At 42.5% G+C, this 27654-nt stretch overlaps 1 protein-coding gene across 11 annotated transcripts in view; it reads right to left on the bottom strand.

Moving 5' to 3' along the window:
• Positions 1–27654, bottom strand: part of Slc12a1 (solute carrier family 12 member 1) — a 78617-nt gene that overhangs the window by 15830 nt on the left and 35133 nt on the right. For all 11 annotated transcript variants that reach the window (XM_029536878.1, XM_029536881.1, XM_029536882.1 and 8 more), the window contains 9 exons: positions 26961–27068; positions 26530–26653; positions 25024–25125; positions 22994–23149; positions 18936–19035; positions 18053–18164; positions 12343–12483; positions 9549–9655; positions 6900–6982 (listed from right to left, as the gene is read on the bottom strand). In XM_029536878.1, coding sequence (XP_029392738.1) covers positions 6900–6982; positions 9549–9655; positions 12343–12483; positions 18053–18164; positions 18936–19035; positions 22994–23149; positions 25024–25125; positions 26530–26653; positions 26961–27068 — 1033 coding nt within the window. The remainder of the gene's footprint in view (positions 1–6899; positions 6983–9548; positions 9656–12342; positions 12484–18052; positions 18165–18935; positions 19036–22993; positions 23150–25023; positions 25126–26529; positions 26654–26960; positions 27069–27654) is intronic.

Raw genomic sequence — 27654 nt, 5'->3', positions numbered from 1 at the left:
CAAGAACACTTTCTTTTCCCCACCTGATGAGCTTCATAAAACGAATAAACAGCCTTCCGTCTTGGAGCCTCGGGAGAAACAGAGAAGTGATGTGTTCCTCAGGCAGGCTCTCTGTGCTGCTTCTGGAAGTGGGTCTGCTCATGTGAAGCACACGAAGCGTTTGAAAGGGCCAGGCGCTGTTTTAACCCCGCTTATTGCACACTCTCTGGGCGCTATGGTTTATTCTTTCCCAAACAGCTTAGAAATAGCTTCAATTATTCTCTTTTGCTTTGTACGGGAAGAAACCAGCCTTCCGAGAGGTTAAATAACGCGCATGGCTGTCATGGAGCAAGGTCAGGACTTGAGCACAGAGGTTAGCTGGGCGTCAGCCTATGTGTTTCCCAGTGTGAAGGCCTTCTCGTGGCTTGCTACGACGACTTAACAGGTGTTTCTATTAACCGCCAGCCTCTTCATTAAACTATCTAAAACACGTGCAGGCACAGGATGCCAAGCCACACCCCCAGTGATGGTTCTTGAGCTTCTTAGTCATCTTAGGGCAGGCTCTAATGATCTGGGTTGTATGGGAGGCCTCTCAGAGCTCCAGCCGGGACACTCTTCTCCTGGAGTTTAGCTGTGAGTTTCCTGGAGACAGCTGTAATGGCAGCACAGAGGAGGGGCCCCTCCCTTCTCTTTCCTTGACAGGCTCCAGCCCACCCTGTCTTTAGCTACAACCAAGTACCCCAAGTGCTCTGCTTGGGCAAAGATGGTCTACATCCTCTTTTGTAAAGGAGTTTGCTGTCTTAGTTACTCCGGAGGTTTGTTCCAGGTCGAGCACACTGCAGAACCCCGGATCCAGGAAGAGACAGACCAAAGTTCTGAAATCGGCTTGCCTAGCCATCTTGGGTCTCAAGGCCACAAAATGGGGCCATCTCCACTGCACAGTGAGCTTTCCAGTTTTCATCAGAGATTATTCTTCACTGTTTACTTCGTGGGAGCTGGAAGACCCCCCCCCCCATCCCGGACACCTCCTCACATTACAGCGTGAAACGGAAGTGGCCTTCGATGGCCTGGCTTTTCAGCTATATCTGATGTACTGCACACCTTTGTTCGCACTGGAAATGAGGGGCAGGAAGAACAGTAGACTTTGCTAAAACATTTCAGGATACCAGCCAGTTGTGTTGCAAAATAACCATTAGTCACAAAGGAGGAGGTGACTTAATGGAGCCAGGAGGGTGACATTAAAGATTACTCATGCCACAGCCATAGCCACCACCACCACCATGACTGCTGTCTTTTTGTTTTGTTTTGAGACAGGGCTTTCTTCTGTAGCCTAGAAGTCTGCACATAGCTGAGGCTGTCTTTAACCTCTGCCTCCTCACCCCAAGTGCTGCGATTGCAGGCCTGTGCACCTATGCTCGGCTACAACCACACTTTGAAGACTGAGGAATGAATGACAGTGTTTAGGAAGCTTTCGCTGCAGGTGTGTAGGGAAAGCCGGTTTTAGTTCGCATTTCATTCTCAAGGAAACTTGGGTTTAGGCAGTAGACGATTCGTCCAAGGTCATGTAGCTAGTGACATGTCTTCTGCGTCTAATTCTAACATTAGATTCTGTCACCCCTGTCTTTGAGTCTTTTGTAGCCTCAGCTAGCCTCAAGCTCACTTCGTAGCCTGGGCTGGCTCTCGTTCAACTCCTGATTTTCTTCAGCGTTGTTAGTGCTGGGGGGGGGTTACAGGTGCCTCCTCACCCTATTGTCTAATCCCCATTACCAGTGGTCCTCCACCTTCTTGATGCTGGGACCCTTTAACACAGTTATATTGAACCCCCCAACCATGAAATTATCTTCATTGCTACTTCATAACTGTAATTCTGCTCCTGCTATGAATCATAAAGTAAATATCTCTGTTTTCCCCACAGGTTGAGAACCGCTACTCTTTACTCTTTGTCAGTGACTCAATCATGATATCTGCCTGCCCTTCTCTATTAAAGATTTTGCGGGAGAATCCCAGGGCTGTAGTAGAGCGAGTAAATGACCTTTAGGTTGTCAGTTGAGAGCAGGTTTTGAATAACTTTCTTCCTGCATACCCCAAAACAACTCTAGTGAGACCAGATACCCAGACTTCTTTGAATAGCCGTCACCCTGTTCCCAAGTGCTTCATAAACCGGCCACACGGTAAACGCAACTGGAGAGACTGCATTTCGAAATTGGATTTAGTGACCAAAATTGCCTCATGCATTCTACTGTGTCATTTTTTAAAAAGACATCATTACGGGGCTTATAATTCACCATCTGCTTTGAATCTTAAGGACAGCAGGAGGAGGAGCAGAGAAAGCTAGAGGGCAGTCGTATTCTCGTCCATCTTACAGCCCCCTTTTCCTTTATTCATTATTAAATTAGAACTCTTGCCTTGGCCAATCACCTTGAAGCCACACGTGCGTACGTGGGTCAGTTGCTGATCCCCAGGTGGAGTCAGGCTGGATTGACGGCAGGGAGCAGTCCTGCAGTCCTGCCTTCCAATCAAGCAATTATTTACTGCTCGGCCATCTGTCTTTATTTTTTGAAGCCACTCAATCAGACACAGCAGTATCACCGTGCTCTGAGCGGGTCATAAATCGCGTGGTACTTACACAGGGTACTCAATTTCGACTCACACTCTATCGCTTTGTTTACTACCAGTGCAATCTGGATTCTTTGTTGTAATTGGCAAACTTGCTAAATACCTCTGGGATGTGAAAAATATGAAATGTCACATTTTTTTTGGTGTGTTGTCAGGCAATAAATTAATTTATTAAGAAGAAACATTAGTCATCAGTACAGGGTGATTTGCCGCAGTGAACGAGTTATAATGTTATGAGCATCGATCTTATTTATACAAAAAGTTATTGTCGTATGAGTCTGTGACACAGTATAGAAACGACTGCCATTAGCTGGTAAATTACCTAGAAAGCTGATTTCTACTCAGTGGTTTATTAACTGTAGTATATGGGCTCTGAATTGCTAATGTTTCCCTTAAATTATAATCTGTGATGACACTGCAGTGCCCATGTTGGGAAAGCTATGATGATAATCATTAACATACTGTAATGCAATACTGAAGATTTATCAGGCTCTTATTAAGCCCTACATTACAGTATAATATAATGAACTGCAAGTTTGTTTCTTCTAATCCAGAATCTACTATGAGGCTTGTGCCATAAATTACTGAAGCTTCATAGCAAAGCATGGTGCTGTGGCATCAAGCTAATTTCTGTCATTATGTTTGTTTGTTTTTAATCTCACATGTTCTCTGTGTATTTTCGTGACATTGCACTTTTGTTCACCTAGACAGTTGGTACTTATAATTATTTTATTAGCATCTAACTGTATTTTCCCTTTCTTGGTTAAGAAGCAGAAAGAATCCAAACATCAAAGCTGATCTCAACACTGCTTGTTCTCTGGGAAATTTAAAGGAGGTGTAGTTCAGGCTTCTTTGGGAAACACTACATATTCTAGTAGTAGCTTCAGAGGAATAAACTTATGATACATTCCGGTGCCTGGAGCAGTAAGGGGTAGGAGAGGTGATGTTTTCAGCTCCATCACAGATATCAGCTTGAAGAGACTAGCATAATACACAAAGCAAATGCACACTCTAAATGCAAGCTGTACGTTTTTCATTCTTGTTTTTAGATAGAAAATATAACAGCAGCAAAGCCAGAAAAAAAAAAATCGAAGTAGATAGGACACACAACTCAGAGGATACAAGGTGGACCCGACCCCGGAAACCTTTTTCCTGAGGACTAGCTTTTATAGTACTAGAAGGTTCTATGGAAGCTTCCACAGGAGGGAAGCAGTCCATAGCCTTATCCAGCTCTGACTGCCCATGAATTACAACAATGTCCAGCATGGTAAGATGCAATAATGGCTCTTATTTCTTGGCAGTAACCAACAGCTCTCTAATTGGACTTAAGGCCCGCTCAACAAGAGGGAGACCATGCCTGGGACTGGAAATCTAGTGAAGTCCTGGATCTTAGAGGAGGAGATCATACTACTTGCTGCTTTACTGAAATAGCATCATTCTTAACTGAATCCTAAGGGCTCATACTCATGGCCTTAAGTGCAGTCTTCATTCCTCATCCAAGAAACTTCTCTTTCCAGTAGATGGGGAGAATGACAGAAACCATACCTGTTCAAGATGTAGAGAACTGACCATGGGTTGCCTAGCCCCAACTGGTACATCTACAACACAGCTCTGCATCTAAAGCTCAGGGAACATTGTGGAAGAGGTGGCATAATGATTTTAAGAGCTAGAGGACCAGGAAATCTGCTGTGGGAGAGTGTCTCCTAGACATGATCAGCAAGTTCTTCCTGTGACCAATATGACTGCCTAAGCAAGACCTGAACAAGGATTTCAACACGATTATTTTAGAGAAATCTCTTTCACTACAATTGCATATGCCATGCCCAGTAGATTTCATTCGCCCTGACTGGGCTTAACTGCTGTCTCTGACGTTCTTGATTATTCTCATGGCTCTCATAACCAATCGCCTGGCCCTTTACCTTTCTGCCTCCCTCCTGCCTCCTCTCTTGGGCTATATTTGGTGGGAAACCACCATTGCTGTGGTTTCCATTTCTACCTTACCTTCAATGATTCTCTGCCATTTTCTAGGGAGAGCTATGGAACTAGCATGCATTAAAGAGATGAAATGAAAATTTGTTTCTCACAATTCAGGAAAGCGAGAATTCCAGTATTGAGGTGTTAACTGAGATAATTATCCCAAGGCTACTTGCCATGGCTTGAGGGTGACTGTATCCCACATGGCAGTGCCCAGCTTTGTGTCCTAACCTCTTTCTGTAAGGGCTCTAGAAAAGTTGATCTGTGGTCTATCAGTGTGACCCTATTTTATCTTAATTACATTGTTAAAGACAGTCTCTGCAGACACTTCCATCCTGAGGTATATCAGTTTGGCCATTAGTGGGGCACAGTCTAGCCAACAACATTTAAATGGGGATCTCAGATGTAGGTAGATTAGGAGGATTGACTACCTAATGAAGATGCCAGCAGGATTTCCCACCACCTTTGAATAGAGACGGACACCCCTCCTGTTTAAACCTTTTCTTGCGTGTCTCCTCTCCTTTGCAAGCCCCGGCATTTCACCAAGCAAGGCAATTTTAACTTCACAGCTCCCTGTCCCGTGTCCTGTACATTCCATCAGCCTCCAGTGCTGCTCTTTATGATTCCAACAGACTTCCCCATTTTGGTTTTTTTCTCTTTGTCCCTGAAGAAGCTTCCCAGGTTTGGGTTGTTACCTCTCCCTTGCTTTCATTATTCTAGAAATCTTTTTTTGAAGGATATATCTTCATAGTCTTTTACCTTGGAGAGATATTTTATAGTGATTCAGAAACATCAACACTCATTCCCAGCATATATATATATATATATATATATATATATATATATCCTTATAATTTAAAAAATAATTTCTTAGCTGACTATTTTGTGGGTTTTTTGGACATTTTCACACATATATATCATTGTGTCTTGCTCACACTTGTCCTGCTGACTACCCTCTACTATCTGTCCTGCCCTCTGTTACCGGTACCCTTTCTACCTCCAAATATACCCACTTCTGCTTCCATGTCACATATGTGTATGCATATGTATGCATATTTAAATCTAGATTTCACATATGAAAGAAAATGAGATTCCTTCCTGCATTCTAGGCCTCTTTGAGTCATTCTCCAAATGGATGAAATAGCATGAACTTTATAACCTATGTTTGCCCGTTATCTCCTCACTGAAATTCTGAGTGTTCTCCTTGATGACTGTCTATGATCTGCCCTTTTCAGTATGGTGGAAGAAGCTTAGGGAGCCCTTGAGAGTCAGTCCACGCTTCATACTTCCCCCTTTGGTGGTACTAGTCTGCTCTGACTGCACATGTACCCACCCCTTCCCACGTCTCATCTCTACCTTTCCTCACATTCACCTCTGGGCAAGAGATGCTTGTTCCCAAGTCTTACTAGTTTTCTCGCCCTCCACATTGCTTACCTAACTCATACTCATCCACTAAACTTCAAACCATATTTCTTACAGGAAGCCTTTTTGGGATTAGATGCCCCTTCTTTTCCACAATTTCTCATTCATAGGTAACAATCACAGTAATATCTATTTCCCCACTACAAATGTCAGTTTCTTAAGTGTAGAAATCAGGATTATTAATTATTATTATTAACATTATTATTATCAACACTAACATTTTCACCTGCACTCTGCATGTTACAGAACAGGCATCCATCGCAAAATATCCCCTCGTCTCAGTATCATTAGAGGACTCCATTAAGTTCTGTTGAAGAGGTGTATTTGTGTTCTCTCTGTATCTTTCAGAAATTCCTCTTATAAGCTCTCCTTACCTCATATACTAACAGCATATGTTTAAATTCTAAGACCAAACAACTTTACCAAATTATCTATAGAGAAAAAACAGTCGCTGGTCAGAATGAGTCTTTCTGCCTGCGTGGTAGACTAGTGGGTGATTCACAGGCATGACACATTCAGATTCATTTCATTCATTTCTTGTCAGCTACAAACCAGTTTTTGGTCACCTAAAAGCAAATACATGCTTTGCCATGGGAAAAATGAAAACAACTTCATTTTTTTGAAACATCTTGAAAAAAATTAATGTGGCAGGCTACTTTACTGAAGGTGTTTATTTACCTTCATGCTGGCTTTGTGGTACTGAAATAAGAAAAATCATTAACTAGCCTGAGTTGGTCTACATCGCTGACAACCAAGGCAAAGGCCACCTGTGTCACCCATGAGAAAACACGAAGGGAGCGCATACACCACGGGCTAAGGCATAATCATTTTATTTATACTGAGTGCTGTTCTGATCCAACCACCTAAAACAGTTCACCATCTGTTGAGCGGATACGGAAAATATTTACCTTGTACCTGGAGAACTGGAGAGATGTCAAACCCTTGGCTGATTCTGACTATGACCACGCCAATCTCAAAGTCAAAGGCGTCACTGAAAGAGGAAGCAACATTGGAATGTGTCCAGTGTTCTCTTTAATCCTCACACTTGGGGTAAACATTAAACTCATCTCTAGGATTTTGATATCATAAAGCTATTAAAATTCACTTTAGAATACAGCTAAGAGCCAGTGTCTTTTGTTTTGTTTTGTTTTGTTTTGTTTCTTCCTTTGTGCCTTTAAAAACTAAACTCTGTAGCCGGGCGTGGTGGCGCACGCCTTTGATCCCAGTACCCGGGAGGCAGAGGCAGGTGGATTTCTGAGTTTGAGGCCAGCCTGGTCTACAAAGTGAGTTCCAGGACAGCTAGGGCTATACAGAGAAACCCTGTCTTGAAAAAAAAAAAAGAAAAAGAAAGAAAAAAAGAAAAGAAAAAATAAACTCTGTGTAGAGGTAAGTAGATCATTCACCCTGAAGCTGATTTGCTAAAATAGTCCCACCAGCTAGATATTTTTGTTAAGAGATCTCTTCATACTTGTAAAAAATTATCTGTTATTAAGTGATCTAAATAACCTGATGTTTTTAGAATGGAAGATTTATAGATTGCAAAGCATTTTGATTATCAGCCTCTCCTTTCTGCCATTGGGCAGACATCTTCAGTGATGCCTGACACCAAGGCCATGGCCTAAAATGTCTCCAGGATAGCAGTCAGAAGGCGGGGCCAGACAGTTTTCTGAGTTTATGGCCAGCCTGGTCTACATAGTGACTTCCAGGACAGCCAGGCCTATGTAGGTGAAACCTTGTCAACAAACAAACAAAGAATGTTTCCAGTGTTCAGAGCAGGGCCTCCCCCTGGAAATCCTACATACTTGCAGATGGCTCTGATGCCTCCTTCTCTGCACCAGTCTAAAGAGATTAAAGGATGTAGACGATAAGGGAAAGCTGTTTGGTTTATCTCATCCTGTAGCACACACTGTAAATCTGAAAGCAAGCCCATTTCTTATTTGTGTCACTAAACGTTTGCCTCTGGAAGTCGCCTTGTTCACACATAGGCAGAACTGAGACCCAGAGCCCCTACGATAAGGCCACCCTCCACAGCATCACTGTAACCTGTGATTGGTCAGGCCACCCTCCACAGCATCACTGCAGTCTGATTGGTCAGGCCACCCTCCACAGCATCACTGTAGGCTGTGATTGGTCACCATAAGCAACAAGCTTCCAGTAAGAATTCAACCTGAACTTTCAGGGAATGATATGAAGAAGTTCAGTGTGATATAAATATTCACTCAAAATTCAAAACATAAATTATCTTCAATTAATAAAATAGGTCTAGCCTAACACAGAACTCTTCAAAAGCAAACCTTATTTCTATTTAAATTTGATTATGAAAGACTAAACAATTTGTTTTACCTAAAAGATGTTGTTCTTTTATAAGCAGATTGACGGCTTTAAAGGGCATCATAATTCCTAAAACCTATGACTATATTTCCTCACAAGGCAAAAGGTCAAGAACTTTGAAGGAGGGAGAGTATTTTGCAATAGCTGCCTTTGCCTGATATAGTGACAAAGGTGTTTGAAAATGATGTTGAGTGACAGAAGATGCTGATCCAATGTGGCCATCACTGGATTGGAGGTGGGGAAAAAGTGCCACCAGCCACATTCACTAGCAGGCAGCTTTTAGGAGCTAGAAAGAGAAGGTAGGACATGGTGCTAGAGCCTTTATGGACAATTTAGCCTTATCCACTTCCATTCGGGTACAGTAAGATAACTGTTAGAGTTCTAACTCATCAAACTGCAGACTAAAACTTTGTTGTTTTAAATACCATCAAAAACTAAGACAATTCTAAGTAAAAGAAACCATTCTTAAGAGTGCTACAAACAACTAAAACCTTATATTCAAAGGATTATAGGAAGACAATATTCCGTTGTAGCCACAGCCCAATGTTAGCAATAAAGGTGTATCTTATTTGAAGCAATAACAAACACCAGAAAAAAGAAACGGAGGGTAGATGTGTGGCTACCTTCCTCCTGTTGCCGGAATTATTCAATTTTATACTAGTGCAAACTTGGACCACCTTAGTTAACATTGCACTTTACTGCTGAGAAGACCAATTGCTAACATGTTGATAGAGCCAGAGGCTCAGTCGTTTCGACCCTCTGAATTGAGTGTTTGAGATGGGGGGTGGGGTGGGCCGATTACAGTGATGCTGCATCAATTACCAGACCCTGAGGATGTATGCAGTTCTGAAATTTGCTTAGATTTCTTTCTCCATTTTGTTTATTGGTAAAATAGCCAAACCTGGATTCTAAATGTTTTCAAAGAAAATCCTCTCCCCTCTACATGCCCTCTAATCTAGTATGTAGGCATTTAGCTCAGAACCTTGCACATTTGCCCTTTCTTGACTCTGGTAACACCCACCTCACTTCCTCTGCTACTCTACCCCCTTCCAAGTGTTTATTAGTGGTGTGGGGTTTTCTCCTCCTTTGGCAACGAATGTACAGGGTCAGAAGAATGTGTTCTCTGGCAACTGGATCTGAGGCAAGAGAGCCGTGTGTGTAGAGATTGTATACTGCCCTGGTTAGCGCATTACAAGCAAAGGCTCGTCTCCAAAGCCGTCACTTACTGTATGATTCCCACGTAGTTCTCCAGCTCTGACAGGGGAGCTTTCCTCCAGATTTTTTTGTATCCAATCACGAGAGTGTTTGGCTTCATTCTCCCCAAGCCTGAGGCCTGAACAGAGGACGTAAACACACGAGTCATCCTTACCCTGCCAGTAAAATACTACGGCAAGTGACAAATGATGTCAAAGAGCACTGAAGTAAAGATCTGAAGATTCTGAAGATTAGATTACGTCTTAATGCATGTCCTTCATGCCCGCACCCAAGCATAAAATAGGAAGATCAGCTTTAAATCATCTCGGTCGTAAATGGATTTCAAATGACAGGAATGTAGCCTTGCTAAATTAGCAGTCATTTGCATTACTTCTGACATGCTCATTAAAATGGTTCAATAATTTAAAGTCAAGCAAGGGTTGGCTTAACTGTCGATGTGCACGTTATAGCAGTGGTTCAGATCCCATTTCCACCTGTGATGTCCAAAATGACGTCAACAATAAAAATCCACATTTCAGAAATCTCTGTATACAAGGACCATTGAAAATTTCCTCGGATTATTTGTTGAAAATGACTGAGCTGCACTTCCCAAACAGAATGCTCTTGCGTGACTGTGTCCTTAGCTGTGATATTTCATATCAGAAACTTCAGTCATCTTGTAAGATATGACTTCTGGTTAATCACATTTCATGTGGTAATATTATCAAGCCTGTATTAATTGCAAAGTGACATCTGAGGCATTGGTGGTAGGAGCTTGGGATAGTGTGGCGGAGACAGTTCCACCTAAGTAACTCACGAATGAATACAACAGAGTCTTGTGGAAGTGCCAAGGGAGACCTGTGCTCCGGCTGATGTCGCACAGCTTCATGGAGAGATGGGTTTTAGTCTGAGTCTTCGAGTTTAATTAGATATTGACAGGCAAAAATAAGGAGAGCTGAGTGTAAAGAGAGGTCACCTAAGTCATGAATATACTAAAGAAATTACCAGGAGCAGCCATTCTAGGGGATACAGTGATGAACAGATGGATGTGGGCAAATCAAGGATTGCTAGCAGGAGCCTGGCCTGCACACTTGGCACATGTTTTGTGTGAAGCTGCGTGTTCATTATTTTACGTTTATTTGTATATGTCTTTACTTTCACTTCCATTATTATTTTAATATTTTAAAAAATTCTTTGGCAAATGTACTCATGTCTATGCTGAAATCTAAGCATTTTTATCCCCTCTTGTCCCCTCTCCACCCCTTGCCTCTTGCTGAAGCTCTTCTCCCTAACAGGCTTCTACCGGTTTCAATGGCCATCGCCATAGCCCACTGAGTTTCAAATGTGGTCACTTACATGAGCATGAATATATGTGAGGCTATTAACTGGACACGGTCAACTTATAGGTGAATACAGCACTGAAGAAAATGACCTCCCTCCTCCAGCACCTATGAATTGCCCATAGTCCTTCTGGAAGGGGTGAGGCCGCGTGAGCCCCCTCTCCCATTCACAATGAAATGGTCACAGGTCAGATTTTGTATAAGTTTTGTGCAGGTAACCACAGTTGCAGTGAGTTCATGGGTGTGATGCCCACATCACTGTAGCAGCCCAGCCCTTGGCCCCGACTCTTACATTCTCTATCCCCCCCCCCTCCTGTGATGTTCATGAGCCTTGAAGGGGGTAATATTGACAACCATTTTGGAGGCCAGCACCGCACAGAAGTTGATTCTTTGTACTTTAGCTATTGGCGAGTCTCATAATTAGGTACCACTGATTGCAAAAGGAAGCTTCCCTGTGAAGGCTGGGACCAGCACTGATCTATGGATATAAGCATCACATCAACTTAGTGAAACAAGAAGGGCACTCTCTCCTCTGGGGTCTATGATCTCTCTAGCTGTAGGTTCTTGACCAGATTTGTATTAAAAGGTATGAGTTCCCTTCTATAGAATAGGCTTCAAATCCAACGAGAAAGTGGTTGTTTTTTTCCATAACAGTCATGCCACTGTGGGCATAGTTTGCCAGTCAGGTTAGCATTATAGAAGTCCTAGAAAGACTACAAAGGCTGATCGACTGAACCAGTGCTGTGAAGAGGTTGGAATGCTGCAAATGCAGAGCCAATTTATCTCCCAGATAACTATTTATTGCTTTTCTCCAAGTCATCTAACATCCTTGGGGCCACTGGGTACCTATTTTGAAACACACAAATGTTACATTTGGAGAGCCTCTTGAATTGTTTTAAGGATTTTTTTTTTTCTCTCCAAATTATAGAGGTGAGAACTGAAGAACAGGTTTCTATAGTCACCACAGAAGTAGAAGAGGGAAGGGCAAAGGAAAGAACGGAGGATGGATAGAAGACTGCAGACTTCAGCATGTAGCTGTAGAGACGATCACATTTATTTAATGTTCCGGAAATAATTCCCAAAGCTGGGGAGATTTTCCGCCCTGGTCCACATGCATTTATTAGTGGAGTCTAGCAGCTGCCCACCCAGCATTTGCAAAAGAAAAAAGAAGTGTCCAAGTGGACCATAGCTACCTGCTGTACGAGACACAGGAGTCTGAAAGTCCTCAACCACCAGAACCCATCTGCATTTCAGTGAGCACTGAATGGAACGATGCTGGCCAAAGGCATCCAGTTTTCCGTTTCCGGTGGGATCATTCCTAGTTCACGGTAATAGAGCCTCAGCCTTCGTTCTAGCTGGCTTATCCTGAGGTCCCCGACTGCTGTGCTGATCTCTTACACTGCCTTGTGACTGGCCTAACTCTAGCCATCAGTTTTAGGAGCGTCATCTGCCTGGATGCCACTTCTGTGCTCACTCCCTGCCTTACCTGAAGAAGGCTCCGGACACCATCCCTGAAGCAGTCTGCCGCCACTGCAGCATAAAAAGCCTTGATTTTGTTCTTTATAAGCCAGGCCTGTTTTTTAGCCATGCCGCTGTTCATCTCTTTAACACACAGCTTGCGAGGTCCCTGTAGGACACAAGGAAATATTGGTTAGAAGCCCCGCTATTATACTTCACACTACTGTTACCAGGTGATAAAACTACCAGTAAAGCCCCGTTAGATTAAGAGATGGGACAGAGGCAAAGGCACCTCCTTAAATGAAGTTTGCCCAGAACCTTGTTTTTGGAGAGGACCTGTACTTTTCACATGACTCCCTTTCACCCCCAAATGCCCAGGCTTATTAACACTCACTTAAATAACTGCCTTGTGCAGAGTGGAAAGAAAAGCCAAGGGTGTGACAACACACAGGGAAAACAGGATGTGACCAAGGAGGCTCAGGACGAACTCACAGTCAACCTGTGACTCAACAGCCAGATCCCAATGTCAAGAAACAGACAGAACTTTTGGGACCCCCAAGCATGCTGGGCCACAAATTCTGCCCAAGCCACAGATGCTGACAGTTTTGTAAGTGCCTAAGCACTGCTTTTTGATTGCTAAGAATTCCCTCATACCACACTTCTCTTGAATCCATACATTTATAGTTGGGCAAGTTAATGCTTCTTCCTCATTCAATGAATTTGGTGGGAATAAAGAATCACGTGTCTATGATGTAAGGGGAGTGAGAGAAGCTAAGAGAAAGGGAGGTAGGCATGGTGATGCTGAGGTAGAGAGGCATGGTGATGCTAAAGCACCTTATGATCTCAAGGTTTAACTCTGGAGACCCAATGTTTACCTAGCAACTCTTCTTCCATAAAGATCCAAGTTAGCTCTTCTCTTCTCATGTTTTAATTCAGTTCTAAAGGTATTTCTGGTTAGTGCCTTAGAGTTGGCAGGATAGAGGAAGCTCCTACTTTTTTCAGTCTATAGAGAGAGTTGTATTTTGTTTGGATGTGGTAGATTTCATACACGTTCCCTGAAATCTTGATAACATCTAGTGGACAACCCCTAGAGGGTGTGGAGTAGGGCTTAGGCATCTGAATTTGTAGTAAGTTTCCAGGTGACCTAGACGTTACTGGCTCCTCACACTGCATTTAAAATGACAGTCTTAATGGTCTTTGATGGAAAACAAAGGACTTTGGCATACAAGAAAACTTGTCTAGCCCTTGGCTTGTCTACCTTGCAGTTCATGGGTTATCTCTCAGATCTGAAATCTTATTCTGGGCATGAGCATAAACACCCCATTTCCTGCATGGTTATTTTAAGTAAATAAGGTATCTAGTACTAAGCTTGAAAAGTACTAGGTCCTACCTACAGCTGACTTTTGTCATTGCAAATGGGTGTTTATAATCTCACTGAAACTCCAGGCTAATGGAGTTCTACAATGTATTTGCTCTGAGGCAGCTGGAATGAAACTGAACTGCGAGACAGGGTGCTGGATTTAATTGTGGCTCTGGACTGACTCCCTGACACAATGGGCATCCTCTCCTGAGGACAAATATATTTATCAAATAAGGCAATTGCTGGGTCATCACTGCCAAGCATAACAGCTCCTATGTCATTATTCAGCATTTGCAATGGAGTTCATATTAAGAGAGCCTTATATACAAATATATGTAAAATAAATATCACTAACATTTATGTGGATTATATATTGAAATGACATTTTGGACATACTTGAGTTAAACTAGAGAAATTATTAAAAATAACTTGATCAACTTTTTGTCAATTTAATTGGCAATCAGAAAAATTTAAATTAACATGTAGCACATATTTCTATCATATAGCAATAGTTCGGCTCTCTGGCCCTTCCATTTTTGAATTCTGAATAAATTGGGTCATGTTCATTATATAGTTAGTTGTTTTCCAGTATATGTTTTAGAAGTTACCAATATTACAAAACCAATTTGATTGTCATGTATTAGTCAAAAGACAAGAACTTTCAATGATGACAAAAAAGGTCAAGACAGCGGGAGGATGGTTATTGAACCAGAAGTCCTGGACCAGAGAAAGGCATGCTATTAGAGGAGAAGTTTCACTCAGGACCCCAGGATGTCAGCCCGTTTAAGCTACCAGTCCCTCCTTGGGCATTTTAGCCTTCACCCACTAGAAGGAGGAGGAGGAGGAGGAGGAGGAGGACGAGGACGAGGACGAGGACGAGGACGAGGACGAGGACGAGGATGAGGAGGAATGTTGTATTGAGGGTCATTTACTTTTGACAACAACTCTCAGACAGAAGAACAACCAACAGCTAGAAAGATGGTAGACCGCCAGAGTTCTGAGCTGTAATGCAGAGCTGCCCTGCAATGACTGTAAGCTCCCAGGGAAAGTGGTGCTTATTTAAAGAAATACAGTCTAATGTATGTCTGTTAGTATTACAAAAATCTGGATTAAACATTAATTGTGTCGGAGAGATTTATTTTAATGACTAAATTTGCCATACTGAGAACTCATAAAAATATTTCATGTAGAATCTCTTTTGGCTAAAAGGGATTATGATGTCCTTGTAGGATACTTATTAATATGAAAGTAGACTGTAATGCAAATGTCAGGAGGTTAAAAGCGAACAGGAGGGGCGATATCCTGGAACATAATTACCAATATTCAAATATGTCACCAAAGTGGATTCTACCATCCAATTAATATATTTCAGAGATTAACTTCCCAAACATGAGCCCATGAATTAATTCCCCAATTTGAACAATGAAACTTTGAGAAATTTGTGTATTTATATATCAACGTATTCTTCTACATACTGAGAGTCTCACGACTTCGCTTTCATTACTTCTGTGGTTGGAACTACCAGAAGGCTAATTCCTCTCTTTTTCTGATTTGGCCCATGAACCATCTCACCATGCATCCTAGTGCCTTTCATAGATCATTTCATTCTTCCAATATCTGATCATGTTATTATTTTATTAACATTTGTTTTTAGACAGGGTTTCTCTGTGTAACACTTTTGGCTGTCCTGGAACCCCTGCTGTAGATCAGGCTGGCCTCAAATTCACAGAGATCTGCCTACAGATGCTGGGATTCAAGGCATGCGCCACCGCAGCCATGCTTTATTAAGATCTTGATAGAGGCCCACTGACATAAAGAACTTAGTGTTTCTCATCTGAAGTTTTGAGGCTGAATAAGAGAGAGACGAGAGGAGGGAGGAAGAGAAAGGAGATCTTCAATGGCCGAATGAGTTAGGTGAATAGGGGTCCAGCAATCTACTCTCTGGATTGAGGATATCTGGGTTTTATTGAAGACCCCATAGTTCAGGAATGAAATTAGCAACTATCATATTCCCACAATAATAACATCAACAACATTATCAATAATAACAAAGAAAGTTAATCCAGCATTCAGTATTTGAAAGACATAAAACAGTGCTTGAATGCAAGTATAATTCTCACAATGACCTTAAAACAGGTGCTTTCTTATTCAGAGAGACTAAACTATGTGTGTAAGGAAATCAACACTAGTAAATGTCAAAACAGTGATTCTGAACTTGACTGTTAGTTTCAGAGGCCCAGGGGAAAATGCTTCCTAGAGTGGAAAACACAATCTCTGCTCCTTTTCTGTTGTCACTACTTAACATTTCCACAAGGCTGGCTTAACCATCATCTGCATACACTGGGGAAAAATTTCCAGTGGTATGCTGCCTCCCCCTGCATCCCTCTCCATCTGTTCCCCTGGAAAGATGATTGACAGCTGAGCCTTGAATCTAAAGATGCATCCACAACCTAAGGAGTTTACAGGAAGAAGCTAACCGGGAAGGCTTTAATTGATGCAATAATTGTTTTCTGTTCCCAAGAGAACTTAAGCAGGGGTAGGGCTCGTGGGCCTTTCATGGAGACATCAGCACAACAAACAAAGTGTTGTCCACCACTCGTGAAGCTACCAGATCTTCTAGGACCATAGTCCTTTGTGCAGTTAAAGACTCAAAGGGTTAATTAAAAGCAGGGTTTCTTATCTCTGTGGAAGAGCTTTTCTCCCTTGACATTATATGACTGTTTATATTTCTTGTTCGCTTCTCCAGTCCTGAAGATATTTTATTTCTTGCTAAACCAAATTTTCTCTAAATTGCTAGAGAAGAAAAACACCCCAAACTGCTTATTCCATCAAAATCGCTTCCTATATTATATTGGCCAAAATGAAATCCACTAATCCAGGGCACTAAACTTGATAATAAGAGAGAAAGGTTCTTGATAAGTTTTTAATAAATCCTCTGGAGTCACAGTTGGCCATAACTTAACCTGTCAATCTTGCCCACCCAGTAGTTCTCTCTCCACCCCCTACTGGATAACTATATTTAAGTTAGAGTGTTTGAGTTACAGTCATCTAAGCAGATAGGAAAGAAACGTGGCCAACGTCCACAGCATTAGGATACTGCTAAGTTTAAAAAGATGTTGGAGTGTTTCTCAGGGTGGCCTATAGTAAAGTAGTCCACCACATCACTGCAGTGTGTGTTGGCCAAGACTCCTCACACCCAGTCCTTGGCAGATACTGTGATCTTTGATTGTGGCAGTTCTCCGAGGGGTCTGACTGCCTCGGCTTTCTTCTCCTACCCTAACAAGAGGCGCCCTGAGAGGTCTCTGCCATCCTAGTTGGCATTTTCTTGTCAGGGTGGCCCAGTCTATGATTTCATTTTCCTGGCTCATTTTCCCAGTTAGTAAAATGGAAACAAGCATTTCTTTGTTTTCTGCCTCTTACATGCTTGTGGATCAGGTAAGAAACTGGGAAAAGCTTCGAAGAACAGGTAAGTAGTTAGTAATATAAACCTGTGTCAGTAAGGATTTCAACGAAGAAAGACGCACAGAGAGCATGGGGCAGAATAAGAAGAGAGAGAGAAAGAAACATGAGGAGACATATAGAGGGGGCTACTATGGAGGATCTAGACATATTTTTTATTCTAATTTCAATGCTTTCTTCCCATTTGGAGAATTGGTAAATAATTATGGTTGACTTCTTAGCATCTATTTTGAATAACTCCGATGAGCTATTAGTCCTCAAAATGTTCCGTGAACAAAAGGGAATTAACTCAATTCTGACTGTTTGTCAAAGGCACAGAAAACTCAGCTCAATTCCCCAGGTATCTGTAGTGCCAGACATTTCATCTGAATTCCATGTGTGGTCATTTAAGACCATCATGTCTGCTTCCTTCTCGTTGGCTTCTGTAGGATAGTTAATGCTCTGGTCTGATTCGCTCAGCCCAGATGCCTTCCTTTTATTAAGGAGCCAGTTCAGTTCTTCTCGACTCAAAGACCAATTATGGGATGGACCCCCGGGTGGGGCAGTCTCTGGATGGTCCATCCTTTCGTCTTAGCTCCAAACTTTGTCTCTGCCACTTCTTTCATGGGTATTTTATTCCCTATTTTAGGGAGGAATGAAGTATCCACGTGAGACCATAATTTAATAATATGTATCACTTTTAGTTGGTCTCCTAAGAAACTAGAAATATATTTCATCTATCTATTTACATCCACGGTTACGTTTTTTGTGATTTGTTTTTGTTTTGATTTTGTTTTTTCCAGTCCTGAATCAAGGAGGTGAACGCCTGCCCAAGCTGTTTCTTCTCTTTCCTTTTACCGTGGGTATCTTCTATGCCACCTAACATTACCCACTGTGAACAGAGAGGGAAAACACTGCTTTTGGATGAGGTGGCTCTTACCACGAAGACTTCACAGCAGATGCAGAGGCCACTGTTCTTCGTAAAGGCGTGGGTTATATCCAAGAGAGCGGGTCTAGTCATGGGTCCGCCTGTTAAGACAATGCACTGGGGTCTGAAAGCAAAGAACACATGAGAATTGGTCAATGCAGGAGGCTTGTGAGCCCAGAACCCCTCGAAGGAAATAAGAAGCATAGAAAACTAGGAGAAATGGGACACCCCCTTCCTCGATTATTTCTTGAATTTCCCACCGGAATTCTTGAGTTATCCTGACTTTACATCTTGTCATCTTAGCATTTTTCATTTAATTAATCACAGCAAAAGTAGGAAGTAGGGAAAGGGTAGTCCTATTCCCAGGGTTCCCTTGTCTTCCCTTGGTATGCAATGTCACCCCAAATCTCCCTCTCTCATTGATATTCTTATTTATTTGCCTTGCTAGCCCATGTTGTGAGGCACCATCCAAAATAATAAATAACTAATGAAGATCTAAGAGTATGACTTCTCTGCAGGGGATTCATTACATCATGAAGCCTCAGATTGACCATAGATAAAACCAATGATTAAGATGCACAAGGACCTGGGGGATGTCCCTCCGAAGTCACCTCCTTCAGGCCTTTCTGTCTTTAAGCCTGGAAAAGGCCACAGCAGTGTGAGCTGCTGTGGCACCTGGAGGGCAGAGCTCAGAACAGAAGGAAAATGCACTCATTTCTGTCCTTGGTAACAGCGTGGATTGTAACCAAGAAAGCAGGCCTCTGCTGTCGTGAAATGTGACTTTGCATGTTTGAAATGTGCCCACAGAATTTACAGATACTCTGATGCATTTGATTCCTCTAAGGAAAGCCACTTGTAATGTGAAACACCATGGGACCCCAAGAGCCGACTTTACCTGAAATTTTTCACATGGTCTTCCACTGTGGTTAATTCCAGAGCGTTGTCTAAAGCACTCACATAGGACAGAGCCTGTGTGGAGGAGCCCCAGTTCACATCTGCAGACAAAGGAAGAAATGGTACTCCCCCAAATTTACCTTTTTATTTTCTGTATGCATTGAATAATGTTTAATAAGCCATTCTCCCCCTCAACCTTTCTTGCCTATGCAAGCAGTGATGAGAATCCAAGTTAGATGAAATACAGCATCATGTTTCCTGGAAAGAGTGTTGCACCCTCCCACGAGCACCCATGGGAACCCTACACTCCCATGAACACCCACGTGACTCTTTAGGCATGAGACTTCCTTCCGGGATCACACTGTAAATCTGAGGCCCCAGAAACCTTGCTTATGACCAGGTAGGCAGAAAGTTCAAGGCCTTCACAAATTCTTAAATTAGAAACAAAAGAGGAATTTCTGTATGCAGGAGTAGTGTGCACACAGAAATATATTTATATTTTGAGTGGCACTGCTAACCAACTTGGGAATTCTTACGTGTGGAGGTAACGAGGAGAGTGGAGGCTCCTTAGGAAGCGTCTCGGTCTGACCTGACAGAAACCAGCTTTCAAGAGAGGAAGCTCAGCACTTTACCCTGCCTCAGAAACAGTAAGTTTAAAAATTAACTGGGCTCTTTTAAGTTTTATGATAAAAATTGCCAGAGATGAGCTGACAGACCTGCCTCTGCTGAGAGTCTTTCAGGGCTTGCTCTGCAGGGTGAGGACTGTAAGGGTTCAGTCTGACGACTGAACAGAGTGATGTAAAGGGTTGATTATGTACCAGACGAGCAGACCTTAGGACGTCCATTCTTTGATTTTATTATTATTGTTCATGAGTCTGAGTGAGCACATACATGCCACAACACATGTATGTCATAGCACATGCATGTCACAGCACACTCATGTCACAGCACACTCATGTCACAGCATATGCATGCCATAACACATGCATGTCACAGCACACTCTAGCCACAGTACATGCATGCCACAGCACACTCATGTTACAGCACACTCATGTCACAGCACACTCATGTCACAGCACATGCATGCCACAGCACATGCTTGGGGGGAGGGTGAAAGGACAAGATTTAGGAGTGGGTTTTCTCCTTCTAAAAATAGGCTCAAATAATTGAATTCAAGTCATTAAGTTTATGTGGCAAACATTTCACCTACTGAAATAAATTGCTGGCCTGATATTCATTGTTTTGGGGCTAAAACCTCTATTAGTCAATTCAACATTCATATGTAAAAGGACAAACCTCACTCAAACTATACCTTACACTGCTCCATATGGTAGATAATAGACCTTAATCAATTACCAAAAGTTCTAAACGTCTGTGGCCTTGGGTTAAGGAAAGATGCCTCAGATCTCACACACACACACACAAATACAAATGAAAACAGAAAAATCAATTAGTTCTGATAAAAGTTAAGAACTTGTATTAATAAAAACAACCAAGGAAATAAAAATAGAAGCCACAGGCCTAGGGAAAATAGAAAGTACACACTACAAGAGGAGCGAGAATACACCAGGAAGCCTCACAACTGAGTTAGAAAGCAACAACAACAACAACAAAGAGGCATAGTTTTAAGTAGCTGCCTAACAAGATATATGAATGGCAAGTAAGATTCTCAGTGTCATTAGTCACTGGGAAAATGCAAATTGGGCAACTGAAGTGGAAATTTCTGATTTCTTTGGAGACTCGGTTGTGTCATGTGATTTGTTTTCTTCCTGGAAGCTGTCTTATGAAGGGCTGTGATCTGCTGGAGGGGGTGCTTGAGAGGATTGTGATGTGTAGAAGGAATATTACTATAACTCCACAGACAGTGAGAGGATTGNGATGTGTAGAAGGAATATTACTATAACTCCACAGACAGTGAGAGGATTGGGATGTGTAGAAGGAATATTACTATAACTCCACAGACAGTGGATGCTCCTTGCAGTGCTTTGCTGGTCTTCAGTGACCTTTGCTCGTCATGACTTCAAGGACAGTAACTAGCCAAAGAATTTCTCATGAGATTCTGGCTGGTTCTTGCCATTTGCAGACTCATGCCAAGTTGGTGGAGCCTCGTGGTTTCTTCTGGATCAAGCAGCTGTGACTGATTTACATTTGGTGTTTCAGACTGAACTGGGCTGCTGGTACCCTGACAATGAAGATTGGAAGTGCACCAAGGAACTATTTCTAAACAGGTTCACATTCCTGTTTCCTATGAATGTTTCCTCTTTCCTCTACCTCTAGTAGGTGGACTAGAAGGTAGGTTGAAGCCTTTAAGAACCCTTCTTAAAGTATATGTTGAAAAAAAATCTAAGCTTACAGGCAACAGTGTCTAAGACTACGCCTCTATTAAAAGGACTTTTAAAAGCAACTGGCTTGCTTTTTAAAGTCTCCATGCTGCCAAGGGTGTGGAGTGGCTAGGACGCTGTTGTAAACTGCAGTTTGGTGTGGAAAATAACAGTGTTACTCTGGCAGACAACCTGGCAGTAAAGTCACATACAGAATGTATAAGCAGTCTTACTGATAGGCATTTCCTCAACAAAAATGAGAACAGAGATCCACTTAAGTTATATCTATATCTATATCAACTATATCAATCATCTATATCTATATCTATAATCTATATCTATCTCCCAAATTGAATATAGTCATATACCCCTCAACTGTCAATCAACAAAAGAGACATATTGTGGTATGTTCATATATAGTATGCCATTCATCAATATCAAAGGACAGATTGCTTGTACATGCTACAGTATGGACAAATCTAAACATTCATACTAACTCAAAGACATCCATAAAGACTATATGCTATGATTCTACTTTATATGATATTCTAGGAAAAGACAAAGTCAAAGGTTCAAAAGTTAGAAAAGTGGTTGCTAGGGGCTAAATTCTGGAGAAAGAGCCTGAACACACGCATGTCTAAGGGCTATTGGAGAAATCCTACACCTTGGTTGTGATGGTCACAGGACTGGATATGTTTGTCAAAACTTATGGCTGTACATCAAAAGGAAGTGGAGTTTTCCCAGCTGTAAATTGTACCTGTTGTTAACAATATATGAAGCAAGTATGAAAAACAACAACAGAGTCCCCTAAAGCTGTTACCATCTCTGCCTGGCTGGCAGAATAATGTCAGTGACACAGTGGTGGCGCTGGGCTTCCGAATGCTGACTTCGGAGCCCTGGATATTTCTGACTGTGGTCCCTGTCCTCCTGGGTTCTGAAGTTAAGAGCTGAAGTTGAGGCCTTGGTGTCCACAGTACCCAGATTCTTTCTTACCTCCAGGACACCTCATGACCCTTCTCCTTAGTCTTCAAGAACTCTCTGTTAAGACGGTGCATGCATCTTCAGTTCACTCCTGTACTTCTCCCTGGAACCTCATTCTCTGCCCTGCCATTAACCACCTCCACGTGGCCTGATGCCGCTTCAGAACTTACTTTGTTCATTCAACAAATATTCACTAAACTAATACAGAGCAGTTGGCTCTGTGAGCACAAGCTATGAACCCATAGATAGTTTTGAACAGCTCCAAGCTTGCTCACGCCTTGCCCTTTTCTCAGCAGTGTGTTTACACGGCTCTTGTGACGCACTGCTCTGGTGATACATTATGCTGTGCTATAGTCAACTGCCTCTCTGAGTCTGAGAGCTCTTTGAGAGACAGGGTCTTATTTCATTAGGACAGTGGAAGAAGGTGACAGAAGGGAACACTTGTGAGGTCTAGGTTCAGCTCGATCACACCCTGGCTCTTATTTTGGTAAATGACCAACACTCTGAACTCTAATTTCTTTGTCTCCAAAACAAGCTTCCCGTCACCAAATTCGCAGCATCACAGTGAGGATTAATTGAGCAGACAGCCTGTGTAGAGCTCCATGGTGCTAATCATCATTGTCCTTAAGTAACATAGCATTGTGATGAACTGCCTTGCACACACTACATGGAAGCACCTGGAAGCTACACGGTAAACAGCCAATGGATGGATAGAGAGAGCCATGGAAGTCCATCCAGGTGGCCTTTTTTCTCTTACCTGGCTTCTTATAAGTCACATAGATATAGAGGAATAACTCAATGACGTAAGTGATGACAGCTGCCCACCAGTTGATGACAAACATGACTGCACAGCACAAAATCGCTCCAAAAAGCGATACCCACATGTTGTAAATCCCATATGCAGGCCTCCATCCTGGAAGGAAAAATAACGCAGAAAAATTGCATACATCAATGCTACTGTACTACTCTGTACTATAAAGGTACAGATAACATATCCTCCTCTGGCATAAAATTGTAGTTTTTAGGTCCATCTCCTAGATCTTAACTGTGTATTTTTTTTTTATGATCTTGCATCCTTGATCTACAAAAGTAGTAATTGTACCAAAGATGATGCTGTAAACGTTGGGCATCTGAAAAGCAGATGGTCGCGGACCCCTCTGTGCTTCCTGTGAGTCCTGATTGTCTTCCCAAAGTACCAAACCTCAAGTATCTAAAATCAACACCACCAGGAAGCTAAAGGAAGAGGGTATATTGGAAAAAGTGGTGTTTTGGCAACAGGTAGGGCAGAAGAATGTCCGGTCTCCCCAAGAGCTGGTTAGAACAGTGAGCTTTGGCTCCATGCACAGAGCAATAGAGGTAGCCTGCCTTACTGTCATCCTAAGAAGCCAGTGCTTGCTCCATCAGAAGCAATAAGCAGTAATCTCACAGAAGATGAGATATTTTGCTATCTGTGGTCCTTAGGCACGACACATTAATATGTACAGCATTACATTTTAAAGTGTCTGCCACAGTTTCTATACACACAGATTTCTGTGTTTCATTAGTTTTCTGAAGTGAAAGAGCCTAGGAAACAGCTCAGTCAGGATGGGAAAAACCTGATTTGTAGGACACATTTGGTCACAGGGTTAATGCAACTTTAAAACTGGGGTCATTGCAACTCAGCGGGAGTCTGTCTAGAGGAGCAGTTCCCTCAATGACCACAAGGTGGAAACAGCACTCCAGGAACGCCGTTAGAGAAGTCCCCGGTGTTCTGAGTTCTGCTTCCTGACAGAGGATGGAGGTCAGGTGGGTGGGGGGGAGGGGTGGATTTTGAGAGTTATTTTGGTGTTTGTGTATCTACAGGTGTCTTCCTGCATACTTTTAAAAAATATATGTTTTCTTCTCCTTTTCTCTCTTTCCCATTACTCCTTTTTCACCCCTCTGATAACTGTAGCTGGCTTGTTTGGTTTTTGTTTGTTTTTGTTTTTGTTTTTTTAATAGCAACACATGGCCGGGGACTGTGGATTTGTGTTTAAAGACAAACCACGCTACACTAAACTTCTTCGGTTATTTTCTGAAACCCAGTGGCCTTGTAAGGACAGGTCCCTCAGCCTCTTTGCCAACATCAGTGTCAGCAAGCTGAGGCTGAGAGCATAGTTAAAGAATACTTATTTAGTAGCTTGGAGGAAAGTCTTCACAATGAAGAACTTTCTGAGAGTAATATGACCCTCCGGTGACTTTCTGCAGGGGTCAGAAGGATGGTGGGAACAAATGAGAGGTGGGGGTGATGAGCTAGCAGACAGCTCTTGGGTGTGAAATTTTAAACGATTTAAGACCACAGCGCAGTTGTGTACCGATGCCCCCAGCGTGGGGACAGCAGTAGATCTGCATTGCCCGCATTCAGCAGGTAATTATGGGAACTGCTCATCCTTCTCTTCTGCATCATGGGCAGGAAACAAATTGATAGTGAGGAGGTCTCAAATATATACATTTATTCCACTCCTGTGGTCACTTTTACCCTGGAAATAAATAGTGGTGTTTTTCTATTGCTGAAATAAATGTGGTTTCTCTTGCAATGAATAATTTATTGCCACAGGAGAAAATTGACTTTACGGTTGGTCAAAAAGGCCATTGCTCATATGATTCCTTTTCTATTTCAGAAGTCATCCCCCAGCTCACCAAAATAAAGTGGATTATGCTGCCTACAAAGATATAAGAAAACATAAAAACACAGATTGAACACTTTTCACGGACTTATTTCATTTATCGAGACTAACTGTTTGGGCTTATATTTTCATTTAGGCTTACCTGGAGATTTGGCATATGAGGCATGGAAACAGGAGAAATTAATAAGCGCATACGAGGCCAGGAAGAAGTTGGAGATGATGGGGGCAATGACATTCAGCTCGGCTGCAAGAGAAACAGAAGAGTGCGAGTGACATCTGTGCAGCAAGAAGGCGGCCGAGCAGCCGCTAAGGCCCGGAAGCTCCACTTTTTCTGGAAATTGAAAATATGGCTCGCCTCTGTCAAACTTTAAGAAGTTAGTGTTTTGTTTTGTATTGTTTTGTTTTCCTTTGAGAGGATATACATACTTATAGCCGAGGTTTCCATGGAGTGAGACTCAAGAAAAACCTGCCAGTAAGAAAATAGACAATCCAGACCCCTGTCTCTACAAGAGCTAAGCACACCAAGGACTCGTCTATAGCAGTTTCACATGCACCAGACCCTGGGTTCATTGTCTGCTATGTAGAACAGTCAAGAGGTTCTGTAGGACGGAAACGCATGCGCTTCTCAATGGTTTTATTGGAGATAAGTTAATATATACATTTTTAAAAAGTAGAATGTGTGATCATTTAAATGCTAAAGAAGGGGGGGCTGGTAAGATGGCTCAGTAGGTAGTGGTTTGCTCAGCCAAACCACGTCACACAAACACTCAGGCACTCACACACACATGTAATAAAACCTTTAAATGCAGCAAAGGGCAACAGTTTCAATATTACTGTTATATTACAACTGCTATATTACTGGAATCTCTCTATATAAACTATTTTTTATTTAATTTCTTTAAAATCTAACAAATTTAATTGGAGTTATATGTTGTAGCCTTTTTCCAACTGCATAGACGTTGTATAAGCCAAATAAGTTACAGTTGCTCCTAGCGTTTCCCATACAAAGAAGAACCCTTAGTTTTGGTTAAGGGAGAGCATGGATTGTACAGCTGACAAATACCTCTTTTCAAGACCATGTGGCTACTTCTGGATTGCTTGGGATTGGGAAAGGAAACAAATTCACAATCCAGGTAAGTGATTTTCAAAAGACGGTCTGGGGGGGAGGTGGGACTTGAGGAGGTCATAAGACGCAGATTCCAAATCCTCAGCGATTCTAACTCAGCAGCCCTGGAATTGGGCCTGCAAAATCTGGACTTTCAGAGACACTCTAGTGACTCCGAGAGCCTGGCCACGGAGCTCCATTTGTGGAAACACCGGTGTACACAATTCTGCTTGCGGTTTAGAGCTACCAGGCGAGTGCATAGAGCAGGATCTGCCGTGGTGAGAGCATATTGACTTGGAGGAAGGGTTCTGTTGTATTTGGCTGGATGGGTTTCTAATACTCAGGTTCAGAGAACAGAACGGTAGATCCCCCCTCACTTCCTTAAAAGTCCTCTTCACTAAACTGTCTCGCTTCCCTCTTAGACAAACACTAGCATTCCCAGACGGAGTCTTAAACATAAAGCTGCTAAGGTCTCAAACTACGAGCAAAAGCCCGATTAGTCAGAAAGTCTTTGGCTTTCTGTAGTACAAGAAAACTACACACCGATGAGAATGAACGCCATGGCTATCACAAAGGTGAGGAAGTACCCTCTCAGGGGCTCGTTGTTTTTCCCATAGCCCTTTGCGAAGAACTGCAGTCCTTTGAAGATGTTGTCCTTGCACAGAGCCTAATGGGAAAAAAAGAGGAGACATTTGTCATTTGTATCCATGTGCACTCATTTTCTCTAGGTGATTCCGAAAAGAAGATTTGGGAAAGATTAAGCGATGCACAATCCGAGGCGCACGTTAACACGGCGACTCATCATTCTTTATATTATCAGAATCGATCTTGACTATGTGGCAGGCACAGCACTTGAGCTAGATGCAAACATTAACGGTTGCAGAAAATGATGGAAAGTGATTGCTGGTGGGAACCGCTATTTCAGCTTGTTTCGGAGGCAGGGAAGACGGTGCAAGCTTTCATGGCCGTATTACCTGGAATACTTTGGGCGCACTGACGAGGGAGGCAAGGGCGGAAGACAGTGTTGCCGAAAAGATCCCTGCAGTGATGAGGGGGCCGAACCCGGACACCATGCTCATGACCTTGAGAAGAGAGTGGTTTGGATTACGCAGTTTACCCAACAGACGGTTTGGACAGCTAACTCTTCCTCAACACAGTTTCTTTCTTCTTCACTTCCTGTCATTCCCATGCATAAACTAAAGCTTTCCACCCTGCTTCCCCCTTGAATTTGTAACACTTCTCTTTTCAAGATGAAATGACCTCTTTTCGTTATTTACCAAGCACTAGTGACTCACCACAAAATATTTAGAAAACACGGAAAGACTAAAGAAGGAAGGTTCCCCACCTTCACCCCCGAAGGATTTTCATAGCATCTCCCCTGTGCTCTCTGTAGCTCTGGTGGGAGGAAGTTCTACCCCAGAGTGTGGTACTGACTAGGTGCGAGGAGGGGCGTGGCAGCCTTCCGACTTTTTTAAGGTATTTCCTTTTCTCCTGCCTAAGTGTTTCCAAACCTTTGCTCCTCTTCTGCTCTTTAAATATAACTTTTTAAAATTTATTTATTTATTATTATTTTCTTTATTTACATTTCAAATGCCATCCTGAAAGTTCCCTATACCCTCCCCCGCGCCCCTGCTCCCCTACCCACCCACTCCCACTACTTGGCCCAGG

This window comes from Mus pahari, chromosome 3, assembly GCF_900095145.1.
Source record: "Mus pahari chromosome 3, PAHARI_EIJ_v1.1, whole genome shotgun sequence".
NCBI lineage: Eukaryota > Metazoa > Chordata > Mammalia > Rodentia > Muridae > Mus > Mus pahari.
Note: the sequence above shows the minus strand (reverse complement) of the source record. Positions and strands in the feature narration are given on the sequence as shown.